Below are 14,045 nucleotides of genomic sequence, written 5' to 3' on the forward strand. Positions count from 1 at the left end.
AGACCCTGTACAACTGCATGCCCTGTACAAGGGAGGGGAATGAAACTGCATGGTGGGATCCTGGAGGTTCGGAGAACCTAGGTGAATCAGAAATAGAGGGAAAAGAGCACAGGGGGCATGGGTTACCAGAAATGATCGCGAAATAAGGAACTGCAGATGCTGGAATCTTGAGCAAAGTACAAAGTGTTGGAGTAGTTCAGCGAGTCAAGCTGTCTGCCCCACTCAGCACTTTGTGTTTTACTTGGAATTATACATTGAGAATTCTTGCTTTGGTTCCTAGATTTCACAACCGTCTCCCACTCTACCCCTCAACGAGCTTTACTGCTGGGCTTTATAGTTATCAACTCAATCTTCCATCTTGCACCATCACATAACAATACCCAGCAGCCTTTATGCCCATCCCCTATCCAAAGAATAGATATCCAGATTAAATGCAGTTGAGTTTGTCTTGGTGAAGATACCTTCCAACTCACACATGACATTGCTATCTTACAAGACATTGCACAGAGAAAGATGTTGAATTAGAATACATTTAGACAATAGACAATAGCAGAGCTGCCAAGTTTTGTCAGAGCATTTTAGTATTCTAGTACCTGAAAATCAGTATTTTGGCGAGGAAATCAGTATTTTTACGTGGTGCAATTTTGCAGCGGGCGAGACAAAAATGCTGGAGAAACTCAGCGGGTGAGACAAAATCTCATGGCAGCATCTCACCCGCTGAGTTTCTCCAGCATTTTTGTTTCGCCCGCCGAGCTTCTCCAGCATTTTTGTCTCACCTGCCGAGTTTCTCCAGCATTTTTGTCTACCTTCGGTTGTTCCAGCATCTGCAGATCCTTCTTAATAATAACGTGGGTGAATGACTTTACCTGTACACCAGTAAGAAGCCCGTGCTCGCAGTCCGGAGCCCTCAATGACAGTGGGTTTTAAGAAATTCACCCGTGAATTTTATTCAAAGGAACGTGGCATCATTAATACTTGGTCAAAACATCAATACATTTACTGAGGAATGTGGATCGATGTATTGATGACACATTGTATAACTACGTGTTAAGTACTGGCTGTTAACAAGTGCTAACAGTGGTAGTTAACAAATCGTTTTCCTCTCATGGCCGGTGCAGCGGTAACTCGTTGTAACGATTATCCATGGTCATTTTATTTTAAAATCCATATTTAATAACGCAAATGATTTTTTTTTTAAAAACTCTGTATTTGACAACGCAAATTCGTATTTCCGTATTCATATTGCATTTCCGTACGAAATACGGAAAATCTGTACTACTTGGCTGCTATGCAATAGACAATAGGTGCAGGCATAGGCCATCTGGCCCTTCAAGCCAGAACCGCCATTCAATGTGATCATGGCAGATCATCCACAATCAGTACCCCGTTCTTGCCTTCTCCCCATATCCCCTGACTCCGCTATTTTTAAGGAGACAAATGTTTCTCCAAAAGCTAGTAAATTAAAGTCATGCTCGTGCCCATGCACCCTACACACTTCCGAATCCCTCCCATTGTTTATTCATAGTAACAAGGGTTATTGCCTACTTAATCTATGATGCCAAAATCCTACCATATCCCTTCAAAATCAGCCTTGTTTTATGACTCACTATTCCTTTTTAAAATTAAAATCAAAATTCAATAGTGTCATATCCACTGTAATCTGGGTGTTCCTTTACTGTTGAATTACTGACTAATTCAGGTTCATTGCTCAACATTATGTCTAATATGGCCTTTTACGATAAGGTTGCATCTTACTCCCAAGCATACATACATGCACACATCATTCTTTCCACCAGGAATCAGTGGACAATAAACAGCAAATATACGTTTTTATGATTTCCCCGTCAGCAAACTCATTACATCTGACATTAAACTGGAAATGATTTTGGTCTGTTTGTAAATTGTTTGCTTTGTGAATTATCAATGGAAATGGATTGTTTCACTTGAGCATTTCAAACAATGAGAAAGTAGATTGGAACAGCAGAAAATATCAGTTGCTTTCTTCCATTTTTGTTTAATTAATGAGTCATCAAATTGACAGAATGACGGTTATCTCAATTACACCAACACTGCCATATGCTGTTTTCCTACTGGGCATTTGAAAGAAATGAGCATGACTTTTTTACTCACCATTTTGTCTTGTACCAATAGCAGCAATTATCACTGGAACTGTCCACTGGTTCAGTATCCTCTTAATCATCGGCACGTAGTTATCTTTCACTTCTTGAAATGTGTTTTTGTCATTGACGGAATATTTGAGAACAATGATGTCTGCCAGCCCAACTATATTCCGAGACTTATACCAGTCATTGTCGAATAATTCCTGGCAAAAAAAATGGTAAGAATTGTCATTGACACTGGGAAACCAAAATGCAATTGAGTAGTCAGAATCTTCCCATGCATTGTTTACACCCAAATCCATGTTTCATTCTATATGACAGCCAGCACCACAAGGCAGCACCACTAACATAAGGAAGTAGTTCATGAAAAAGGATTCTTAATCGTCTTAATCCAGAGTGTGCCTCCTCCTCTCTAAAACCTGCTCGTAAATTAACAGGCAAATTAACCCAATGGACATAGAAATATCACTGAAGGAACGTATCCCCAATTTTCGGCCCGAAACGTTGCCTATTTCCTTCGCTCCATAGATGCTGCTGCACCCGCTGAGTTTCTCCAGCTTTTTTGTGTACCTTCGATTCTCCAGCATCTGCAGTTCCTTCTTAAACACCCATAGCTGTCTCTTATTACAACTCTTTTGAAGGGAGTACACAATGATATTATCCTCATATACATTTTCATTGTAAATATGGATTATCAATTTAATTCCTTAATACTGGGGAAGGTATAATGATTAAATTTGATAAAAGATATATGATGTTTGAGTGAACTGTTTCTAATATTGGGGAGCGATCTAAAGTTAAGAGGATGATGATCAAGCCAAGGCTTCAGGGTTAAGATTAATTAGTGGTTTGGAGAAGGTTGGGGGGGGGGTTGTTGGTAACCCAAAAATAAAAATATCTGTCTCCTCTTACCAAGGTTGTCCTGGGGATTGCCCATAAATGTTCTAAATCCCCTTCCAGTCTCTCAAAAGGAGTATTACAAGAGTGTATGACAAACACCATTTAAAGGTATATTAAAGTCCAGAACAGGCGAGTCCAGAACAAGGGGCCACAGTCTTAGAATAAAGGGGAGGTCATTTAAGACTGAGGTGAGAAAAAAACTTTTTCACCCAGAGAGTTGTGAATTTATGGAATTCCCTGCCACAGAGAGCAGCGGAGGCCAAGTCACTGGATGGATTTAAGAGAGAGTTAGATAGAGCTCTAGGGGCTAGTGGAGTCAAGAGATATGGGGAGAAGGCAGGCACGGGTTATTGATAGGGGACGATCAGCCATGATCACAATGAATGGCGGTGCAGGCTCGAAGGGCCGAATGGCCTCCTCCTGCACCTATTTTCTATGTTTCTATGTAAAGGAAAAAGGGAAGGCATATGGCCCCCAGATACCAAAGTGCTCATGTATGTGCACAGGAGATGGGCAAGGTATTCAATGAATATTTCTCCTGTTTTTACAGCAGAGAACAAGATAAAAATAAGGGGAAAAAAAGGAACGGAAAAGTTAATGGAGATGTCATTGATGACAGTCTGTATTGCAGTTGTGGAAGTGTTGGACATCCTAAGACATAGGAACATGATATATATCCCATCTAATTAGTTATATCCAAGGATACTATGGGAAGCTATAGAAGAAATTACAGAAGTCCTGGCTCAGATATATCATTCATTATTAGATCCAGGCGAGGTGGCGGAAGACAGGGATGATTAGGGATAGTCAGCATGGATTTGTGCATGGCAGTCGTGCCTCACAAATTTGATTGAGTTTTTGAAGAAGTAACTAAGAAGGTGGATGAGGGCAGAGCAGTACAAGGCCCTTGATAAGGTTCCAAATGGTAGGCTGCATTGGAAGGTTAGATCAAATGGGATCCAGGAAGAGCCATCTCACTGGATACAGAGTTGGTTTCATGGTGAGAAGCAGAGGGTGGTAATGGAAGGTTATTTTTTTAACTGGCAGCCTGGAACTAGTGGTGTGCCTCAAGGATCCGTGTTGGACCCATTGTTGCTGGTCATCTACAGCAACGATTTGAATGGCTAAGTGGGCCAAAGAATGAAAAATGGAGTTTAATTCAAATAAGTGTAAGCAGTTGCATTTTGGGAACTCAAACCAGGACAGGGCCTTGATTGTGAATCATAGGGTCCGGGGGAGCATTGTAGAACAGAGGGAACTGGAAAGACAAGTATACAGTCGCTGAAAGTGATATTGCAGAGAGATAGGGTGATGAAGAAAGCTCCTGTCATGTTAGCCTTCATTGGCACTTGATGTTACACTTGAACAAGATGCTGGTGAGGCCACAGATAGAGTATTGTGTTTGGTTTTGGTCACCCTGCAATAGCAACCCTGCCATTAAGCTGGAAAGAGTGCAAAGAAGATTTAGAATAGAATAGCCTTTTATTTGTCATTCAGACCAAAGTCTGAACAAAATTTAAGCAGTCATACATACAATAAAAAAACAATAAAAAACAACAATAAACACATACAAGAATGTTGCCAGAATTCAAGAGCCTATGCCATTGGGAGGTTGGCCAGGCTAGGACTTTATTCCTTGGAATGCAGATGGCTGAAGGGTATTGTTATTGACGTGTATAAAATCATGAGGGTAATAGATAGGGTGAATGCACAGTCTTATTCCCATGGTAGGGAATCAAGAACTAGAGGGCATCGGTTTAAGATGAGAGGGGAAAGATTTAAGATAAGATAAGATAAGATAAGATAAGATAAGATAAGATAAGATACATTTAATTGTCATTTGGACCCCTTGAGGTCCAAACGAAATGCCGTTTCTGCAGCCATACATTACAAACACATAGACCCAAGACACAACATAATTTACATAAACATCCATCACATCGCTGTGATGGAAGGCCAAATAAACTTATCTCTCCACTGCACTCCCCCCCCCCCCCCCCATGTCAGAGTCAAAGTCAAAGCCCCCGGCTGGCGATGGCGATTGTCCCGCGGCCATTAAAGCCACGCCGGGTGGTGCAAGGTCGCACACCGGGTCTTGATGTTAGAGCACCCGGCGTGCGCTCACAGAGTCCCGCGGCCATTCCAAGCCGCGCGGGGCAGTGATGTTAGGCCCCGCTCCAGGAGCTCTTCGACCCCGCAACTCGGGCGGGGGAAGTCGCCGTTGCGAGAGCCCTGAAAAGCGGTCTCCCTCCAGGGACCCGCGGGCTCCCGGTGCCGCCGTCCACAGACCTGCCGTTGGAGCCTCCGACTCTCCGGTCGGGCCGCGGCAGCAGCAGCAGCAGCAGCGCTCCTCCACCGCTCCACCCGCTCCGGACTCGGCCAGCCCCGCGACGGCGACGGTGAGTCATAGCACCAGAGTCCCCGGTCTCTTCCTGTTGGAGGCCGCTCCTCGTTGCGGCCCCAACGACAACGGAAACCTGACGACGAGAAAAGGTCGGGTCTCCTGTGCAGGGAGAGATTTAAAAAGTTCCCCCCCCCCCCTCCCCACCCCCCCCCCCCCCCCCCACACACACACCCCAACGAAAAAATAACAAAAACTACATAAAAACACAGACAGAAAATAATAAAACGCGGACAGACTGCAGAGGCCGCTGATGACCAGAATCGCGCCGCCCACCGGATTTAATAGGAGTTGATAGGAAACTTATTCTCATAGAGAATGGTTGGGAAGGAGCTGCTAGAGAAAGTAGCTGAAGCAGGTACAATAACAACTTTTAAAATACATTTGGACAGATACGTGGATAGGAAAGGTTAAAAGGGATATAGACCAAATGCAGACACATGAAATTAGCTTAGAAGGGGCATCTTGGGAAGCATGGGACGACAGATGGCGCAATGGGCTAAGTGTTCGGCTGGCGACCGGAAGGTAGCCGGTTCGAATCCCGCTTGGAGTGCATACTGTTGTTGTGTCCTTGGGGCAAGACACTTCACCCACCTTTGCCTGTGTGTAAATGTAATGTAATTATGTGAAGCACTTTGGGGTCAATGCAAGCTGACTAAAAATGTGCTATATAAATAAGATTATTATTATTATTATTATTATTATGGATGAAATGGGCTGAAGGGCCTGTTTCCTTGCTGTATGTCTCTGTGATCAGATTCAAAGTCATGTCAGACATGCAAGTGCACACACATTAGAGAGTAGGACAAAATAACCAGGAATCTTTATCTTTCATTTTCACCTTTGTCTCTGTTGTAAGCCCATTTTCAGCAGTGCACTGTGAATCTAAGTATTTTCATCAATATTTCAATGGGAAAAGAATGGAAATGATATGACGTCGGGAAAGAAAGGAACATGTGGAAGTATTGATTCTGAATCTAGGTACAAAAAACATAGAAACATAGAAATTAGGTGCAGGAGGAGGCCATTCGGCCCTTCGAGCCTGCACCGCCATTCAATATGATCATGGCTGATCATCCAACTCAGTATCCCGTACCTGCCTTCTCTCCATACCCTCTGATCCCCTTAGCCACAAGGGCCACATCTAACTCCCTCTTAAATATAGCCAATGAACTGGCCTCGACTACCCTCTGTGGCAGAGAGTTCCAGAGATTCACCACTCTCTGTGTGAAAAAAGTTCTTCTCATCTCGGTTTTAAAGGATTTCCCCCTTATCCTTAAGCTGTGACCCCTTGTCCTGGACTTCCCCAACATCGGGAACAATCTTCCTGCATCTAGCCTGTCCAACCCCTTAAGAATTTTGTAAGTTTTTCTATAAGATCCCCTCTCAATCTCCTAAATTCTAGAGAGTATAAACCAAGTCTATCCAGTCTTTCTTTATAAGACAGTCCTGACATCCCAGGAATCAGTCTGGTGAACCTTCTCTGCACTCCCTCTATGGCAATAATGTCCTTCCTCAGATTTGGAGACCAAAACTGTACGCAATACTCCAGGTGTGGTCTCACCAAGACCCTGTACAACTGCAGTAGAACCTCCCTGCTCCTATACTCAAATCCTTTTACTATGAAAGTTAACATACCATTCGCTTTCTACACTGCCTGCTGCACCTGCATGCCTACTTTCAATGACTGGTGTACCATGTTATATGACACCCAGGTCTCGCTGCATCTCCCCTTTTCCTAGTCGGCCACCATTTAGATAAAAAGGAGAGCGAGTTAAATTATCTGAATGTTTGTTGGTTTAATTCTCTGTTGTATACTTCTAAATTATTGTCATTGGTTCAATCAGTCAGAGAGTAAGAATGGCATAAGAAACGTGGCAGATCTTGGTAAGAAACAGTGTTTGCAAATATTGATATAATAGCATATTCTAATCTCAATCCTCTGCGAGAAAATGGACAATAAGCAGATTATGTACAAATCCTTCCCCAATTCACAACAGGCCGAAATGAAGATGTTCTGAAAGATAATGATATAACAAAGACCTTGAATGTGACATTTGTTGTAAATCTCAGCTTAATTACAAATGGTCCAAAAACCAATCCATGAAAGCAACAATAAGGAGTTTCAAAACTCTTATGGACCTTAAGGCAAATTTATAGTTTAGTTTATACATACAGTGTGGAAACAGGCCCTTCGGCCCCACCGAGTCCACGCCCACCCGCGCTCACCCAATCACCCGTTCACTAGCTCTATCCTATACACTAGGGACATTTACAGAAGCCAATTAATTTACAAACCTGCACGTCTTTGAAATGTGGGGGGGAACCAGAGCACCCGGAGAAAGCCCACACGGTCATGGTGAGAACATACAAACTCTAAATAGGCAGCAGCCGTAGTCACGATCAAACAATAAACATTCAGGGTACACAAAATGCTGGAGAAACTCAGCGGGTGCAGCAGCATCTATGGAGCGAAGGAAATAGGCAACGTTTCGGCCCGAAACGTTGCCTATTTCCTTCGCTCCATAGATGCTGCTGCACCCGCTGAGTTTCTCCAGCATTTTTGTGTACCTTCGATTTTCCAGCATCTGCAGTTCCTTCTTAAACAAATAAACATTCAGGATTAAGTCAGGTCTCTGGTGCTGTAAGGCAACAACTCTAGCTCTGTGCCACTGTGCCACCCTAAGTAATCACCTTCCCTCGTCAAAACTGGACTTCTTCACGTTTCATGTCAAAGCTTTTTAAGAAGGTCACGGAGAGCTCAGTAAATTACATGACTGGAATTGGCCAACTCATTGCCTTGTCTAAAACACTAAGGATAAGATTACCAAAAGTACACACAAATTCATTAAAACACAGAAGACAGTTAAAAGGAATTGTGGCACATACATTTTACTGACCCTACAAGAGATGCCTTTTTGAAATATTTGTTTACCTATTGTAGAAAAAAATAATTCCATTCTCAATGTTTGTGCTGCGGAAGGCAGAACGCCTGCATTGTCACTGGGCAAAATATCTGAACAAAATATCTGAACTACCAAAATGTATTTGGCTAATTTTAAAGAACAAAAAATTCTGTACTTTCTCTTCCAACCTATAAAGATTCAACTGAATGCAATTGCCTTTTTTATTGCCCGACATCAAAAATCAATTATGCCTGTACTATTGAAACATCAGAATTATTCCTCATTCTAAGGGACTGACGTACAACTTGTGGAATTCAATATGGCAGTGCAGTATCTTGATCTCAATGGAACAATGAATATCATTGTGCATTTTTCAAGATCATTATTGATGAAAATTCATGTAAAATTAACAATGCATGTCATGTTCAGTGTTGGCTGAACAAGAGATGACTCGTCTCCAGTTGGTTCAGAATGCTGCTGCTCGCCTTTTAACAGGGACTCGAAAGAGGGAGCACATATCGCCAATTCTGGCCTCCCTACACTGGCTCCCGGTGCACTTTCGGGTTCATTTTAAGTTACTGTTATTTGTTTTTAAATCTCTGAATGGGCTCGCCCCGCCTTACCTCTCTGAGCTGCTCCACCCATACACTCCTGCCCGGTCCCTCAGGTCAGCTGGTCAGCTGCTCCTGGAGGTACCGAGGTCTAGTCGGAGGCTCAGAGGGGATAGAGCCTTCTCTGTTGCTGCTCCGGCACTCTGGAACACCCTGCCGCTGCACATCAGACAGGCCCCCTCACTGTCCATCTTCAAATCCAGTGTTAAAACGCATTTGTACTCCCTGGCTTTTGACCATGCCTGAGGCTTTGCTTCTGTTTGTGGTGTTTTTGATGTTTCTTTATTTTACATGTCTTTTCCTACTATTTCTTTTGATTGTTATTTTTGGTGTGTATTAACTTTTTTGTCAATGATTAGTGATGTACAGCACTTTGTTGCAGCTATGTTTGTTTTTAAAGTGCTCTATAAATAAAATTATTATTATTATTATTATTATCTGTGGGCCCAGAGTAAAAAAAAAAATCAATGGTTACAGCACGTAGTTTTCTGACTTAACAAGAGCAACATTTCTTCTGTTGCCTCTTTATTATATTAAAACATTCTAACAAGGCAACATGCACTTTCTTACCTTATAAATTTTCAAAATGAATAAAATCATATCCCAGGTACCTATTAAACAGATTGCACAATGATGGATGGCTGTTGAGTGTCACAGGCCAATTTCAAGCAATACACTCATGTTTACGTCTGCTCTCAAAACTGCTTCCCACGGGTCCAAAACTGCAAGTTTAAGCGTAATCATTGAGATTATGCCAAAAATACCTGACATTTAAGAAAAATAGAATTTGAAAAGACCATAGGGTATTGTTTCATGAAGAATACCCCTCGGGAACACTCAAGATAACAAATTTGTCCATTTAATAAAGAATTCCTGATGGTTCACGTGGTCTGGAAAAACATTAGTTTAGTAAACCAATATATGTTTCATTGGGGTGCTGACTTTTGTAGCAGAAAGTCATGGAAGCTTGACCCATTTGTTTGTGTTTGGCCTATATCCTTCTAAATCTTTCCCATCCGTGTACCTGTCCAAATGACTTTTAAATGTAGCTATTGTACCTGCCTCACGGTAAAGTGTATTTAAAAAAAACAATCAATTCTCTTTTCGATTCCTTGCATTTCAGTTGTCTGATCAATTTTCAGATTACAGATTTAGTAGGATACATGCATCTGACCACCCTTTGACACATCATGGAATCAATCACAGTCATACATAGGGCACAGCACAGTAACATGACCCCCATCTTATAGAAACTTACAAAATTCTTAACGGGCTGGACAGGCTAGATGCAGGAAGATTATTCCCGATGTTGGGGAAGTCCAGAACTAGGGGTCACAGTTTAAGGATAATAATAAATAATAAAAATAATAATTTTATTTATAGAGCACTTTAAAAACAAACATAGTTGCAACAAAGTGCTGTACATCACTAATCATTGACAAAAAAAAGTTAATACACACCAAAAATAACAATCAAAAGAAATAGTAGGAAAAGACACATGTAAAATAAAGAAACATCAAAAACACCAAAAACAGAAGCAAAGTCTCAGGCATGGTCAAAAGCCAGGGAGTACAAATGTGTTTTAACACTGGATTTGAAGATGGACAGTGAGGGGGCCTGTCTGATGTGCAACGGCAGGGTGTTCCAGAGTGCCGGAGCAGCAACAGAGAAGGCTCTATCCCCTCTGAGCCTCCGACTAGACCTCGGTACCTCCAGGAGCAGCTGACCAGCTGACCTGAGGGACCGGGCAGGAGCGTATGGGTGGAGCAGCTCAGAGAGGTAAGGCGGGGCGAGCCCATTCAGAGATTTAAAAACAAATAACAGTATCTTAAAATGATAAGAGGGAAGTCTTTTAGGACCGAGATGAGAAAATCATTTTTTGCACAGAGAGTGGTGAATCTGTAGAATTCTCTGCCAAAGAAGGTAGTTGAGGCCAGTTCATTGGCTATATTTAAGAGGGAGTTAGATGTGGCCCTTGTGGCTAAAGGGATCAGGGGGTATGGAGAGAAGGCAGGGATGGGATACTGAGTTGGATGATCAGCCATGATCATATTGAATGGCGGTGCAGGGTCGAAGGACCGAATGGCCTACTCCTGCACCTATTTTCTATGTTTCTATAGGCAGAATTTGTCACTGTGAAAGTTCTACCCTGTTCTACCTGACCCTTATCTGCATTAAACTCCGTTAACTATTCCTCAACCCACTTTCTCAAGGGCTCAATTTCCTGCTGTAATATTTGATAAACATCTTCACTATCTATGATACCACCCACATTAATGTCATCTGCAAACTTAATAATCATGCCTTCTCATCCAAATTGGACATTCTCATCCAAATTGTTGTCATAAACCACAAACAGCAATGGGCCCAGAGGCACACCACTAGTCACAGGCCTCCTGGATCCCATGCAGTCTAACCTTTCCAAGCAGCCTACCATATGGAACCTTGACAAATGCCATACTAAAGTCCATAAAGACATTGCCTACAGCTTTGCCCTTAAACCTCTGTCTCAGGGTGTGAGTCCACCCACGAGTGATCCCGAGTTAAAAACAAATCAAACTCGGGGTAATTACGTAGAATTAACGTAGCGGGAGCGTTAGAACCTGTGGACGTAACTTAGCGACTCGTAACGCTAACAGCAGGTACTCGGGGAAATGTGTTAACTGGGGAAAAATATTCAACATGTTGAAATATTTCCACGAGTCAAATATACTCTTGAAGGAAAAATGTGATACTTTTAAACTCATTGTAATACCGTAATAGCCCGTGAGTTTACCGTGGCGATTCGTGAGTAACTCGCGGGTTTGGCCTGAGTTAACACGGGATGGGACGCGTGAAAAGTGACCACACTGAGGGAACTCTCTGCCACAGAGGGTAGTTGAGGCCAGTTCATTGGCTATATTTAAGAGGGAGTTAGATGTGGCCCTTGTGGCTAAAGGGATCAGGGGGTATGGAGAGAAGGCAGGTACAGGATACTGAGTTGGATGATCAGCCATGATCATATTGAAGGCGGTGCAGGCTCGAAGGGCCGAATGGCCTACTCCTGCACCTAATTTCTATGTTTCTATCTATGTTTCTATTAATTCCCACGTATACGAAGCAGAGAGAAACGCGAGTTCTACACGGCTCGGCCCGACTTTTGAGAATGGATTTGGTGGTTTGTACCCACTCCCCCTCCCTGCCCACCCACCCACCCACCAAGCCAGCGAGCCGGACCCCTCCACGTCACAGCGGCGGAAGCGACATTTCCAAGGGATTGGGGCAGAGAGCTGGGTCAGGGCTGGGATGGGAGCAGGGCAGATGGGGCGCACCAAAGGAACAAACAATTTGATGGCTGCAAGGGGCAGGCGGCAGAGTTCTTGTTCCCCAGTGAGGTAGACCACTCTTCCCCCTGCTAATGCACACACAGAAAGAGAGAGATGAGAGCAGAGAATGTGACCCCCAGCCTACTTCCCCAAGAGTTTTGTCAGCCCCAAACAGATTAATGATGCCTGCGCATCCCCTCCCCCCCCCCCCCCTAGAGAGTATAAACCTCCCTCCACCTCAACTGGTTGCCTGGGCACCAAAGCAGCTCAGGAGGTGAACCCTGAGCTCCGTCTCCCAACAATCTGATGTGCAACTGATGTGAAAGAACAGCAGCCGGAGGTTTCCGTTCAGGTTTCCTAAGTGGGACAGGGGCATAAGTACAACTGCTCTGGCACTGGACGGTGCACATTTTCCCTTTGTAGGTCATATCAATAGATGGGGCTGCGCTGAATTCTCTCTTTAACTCTAAGCCGCAGGATGGAGCTGTCTTCTGTAACTTCACCGCCACCGCCTCCTTGCTGCACAATGGCAGCGAGTGCGGGGCTGAGATCTTTTTTTTTTTTTTTACGTTCTGAAATTGAATAACTTTCAATACTGAATCAGAATATTCTTACTGTATGAGATGCTGTCCAGTTCCTCTATTTGATACTTAAAACAGGCCTTCATTCACGGTGGTGCAGCGGTAGAGTTGCTGCCTGACAGCGACTTCAGCGTCGGAGACCCGGGTTCGATCCCGACTATGGGTGCTGTCTGTACTGAGTTTGTAAGTTCTCCCCGTGACCTGCATGGGTTTTCTCCGGGATCCTCCCACACTCCAAAGACGTACAGGTTTGTAGGTTAATTTACTTGGTGAATGTAAAAATGTCCATAGTGGGTGTAGGATGGTGTTAGTGTGCGGGGATCGCTGGTCGGCGCGGACTCGGTGATCCGAAGGGCCTGTTTCCGCTCTGTATCTCTACACTAAACTAACAGGGGAGAACACTGGACCTTCTTGGTGAAAGGCCGGAAATAGGCCATCTCGTTTCTAGTCCGTGCCGAACACATAATCTCCCCTAGTCCCATATACCTGCGCTCAGACCATAACCCTCTGTATCCAATTTATCTCTACACTAAACTAACAGGGGAGTAAAGAACACTACCCCTTCTTGGTCAGTTTATTATTTTACACTTATATACATTATACACAGATCACGGAGTGTGAAATAAAGCTGGCAAGCCGAGGTCATGCAAGAAACGGAGGAAAACGGGAGACGATTTTATTCAGCAACTCCGTTCTGGCAGAACATGTATCCTGTGTTAAGAAACATAACTTTCAGGGGATTTAAATCTTGAGTTCAACTTCTACCTGAATTTAATCGATTTACAAAAGCTTTCAAGTTCTCCCTGCAGTCCGTTTCTTAAACATCTTTACGTTTTGTGCTTTTTTTGACAGCCAAGTACTTTAAATGCCTTTTATTGCATTGTAGCAATGATAGGCAACGATTTGATAAAAGGTTAAACCTGTTTTTTTTGTTTTTAAACACACAGTTGTTAATTACATGACAAGACATCACCATGTCACTTACGCACAGCACTGTCCTAGGAAAAAATATGAGGTACATTGCCTGAATGGGTTGGCCCAATTCGTTCATTTATGTGGGGAACGCATCTGAGAAGAATCTGAGAATCGAGCGGTGTCCCTGAGAAGCATGTAGCTACATAAGAGACACGGAGAAGCTGATCATCGGGGCAGTCCTGTCCATGATCATCGGAGGCTTTTTATAGTAAACAAAACTACATTACATCATTTTTATCCATGTGG

The 14,045-nt window shown here is 43.3% G+C and overlaps 1 protein-coding gene across 3 annotated transcripts in view; it reads right to left on the reverse strand.

Annotated features, from left to right (window-relative positions):
• rhobtb3 (Rho related BTB domain containing 3) overlaps positions 1–14,045 on the reverse strand; it is an 87,533-nt gene that overhangs the window by 63,027 nt on the left and 10,461 nt on the right. For all 3 annotated transcript variants that reach the window (XM_055633317.1, XM_055633315.1, XM_055633316.1), the window contains exon 3: positions 2,131–2,323. In XM_055633317.1, the coding sequence (XP_055489292.1) occupies positions 2,131–2,323 (193 nt within the window). The remainder of the gene's footprint in view (positions 1–2,130; positions 2,324–14,045) is intronic.

Source organism: Leucoraja erinacea, chromosome 3 (genome assembly GCF_028641065.1).
Source record: "Leucoraja erinacea ecotype New England chromosome 3, Leri_hhj_1, whole genome shotgun sequence".
In the NCBI taxonomy this organism is placed as follows: Eukaryota; Metazoa; Chordata; class Chondrichthyes; order Rajiformes; family Rajidae; genus Leucoraja; species Leucoraja erinaceus.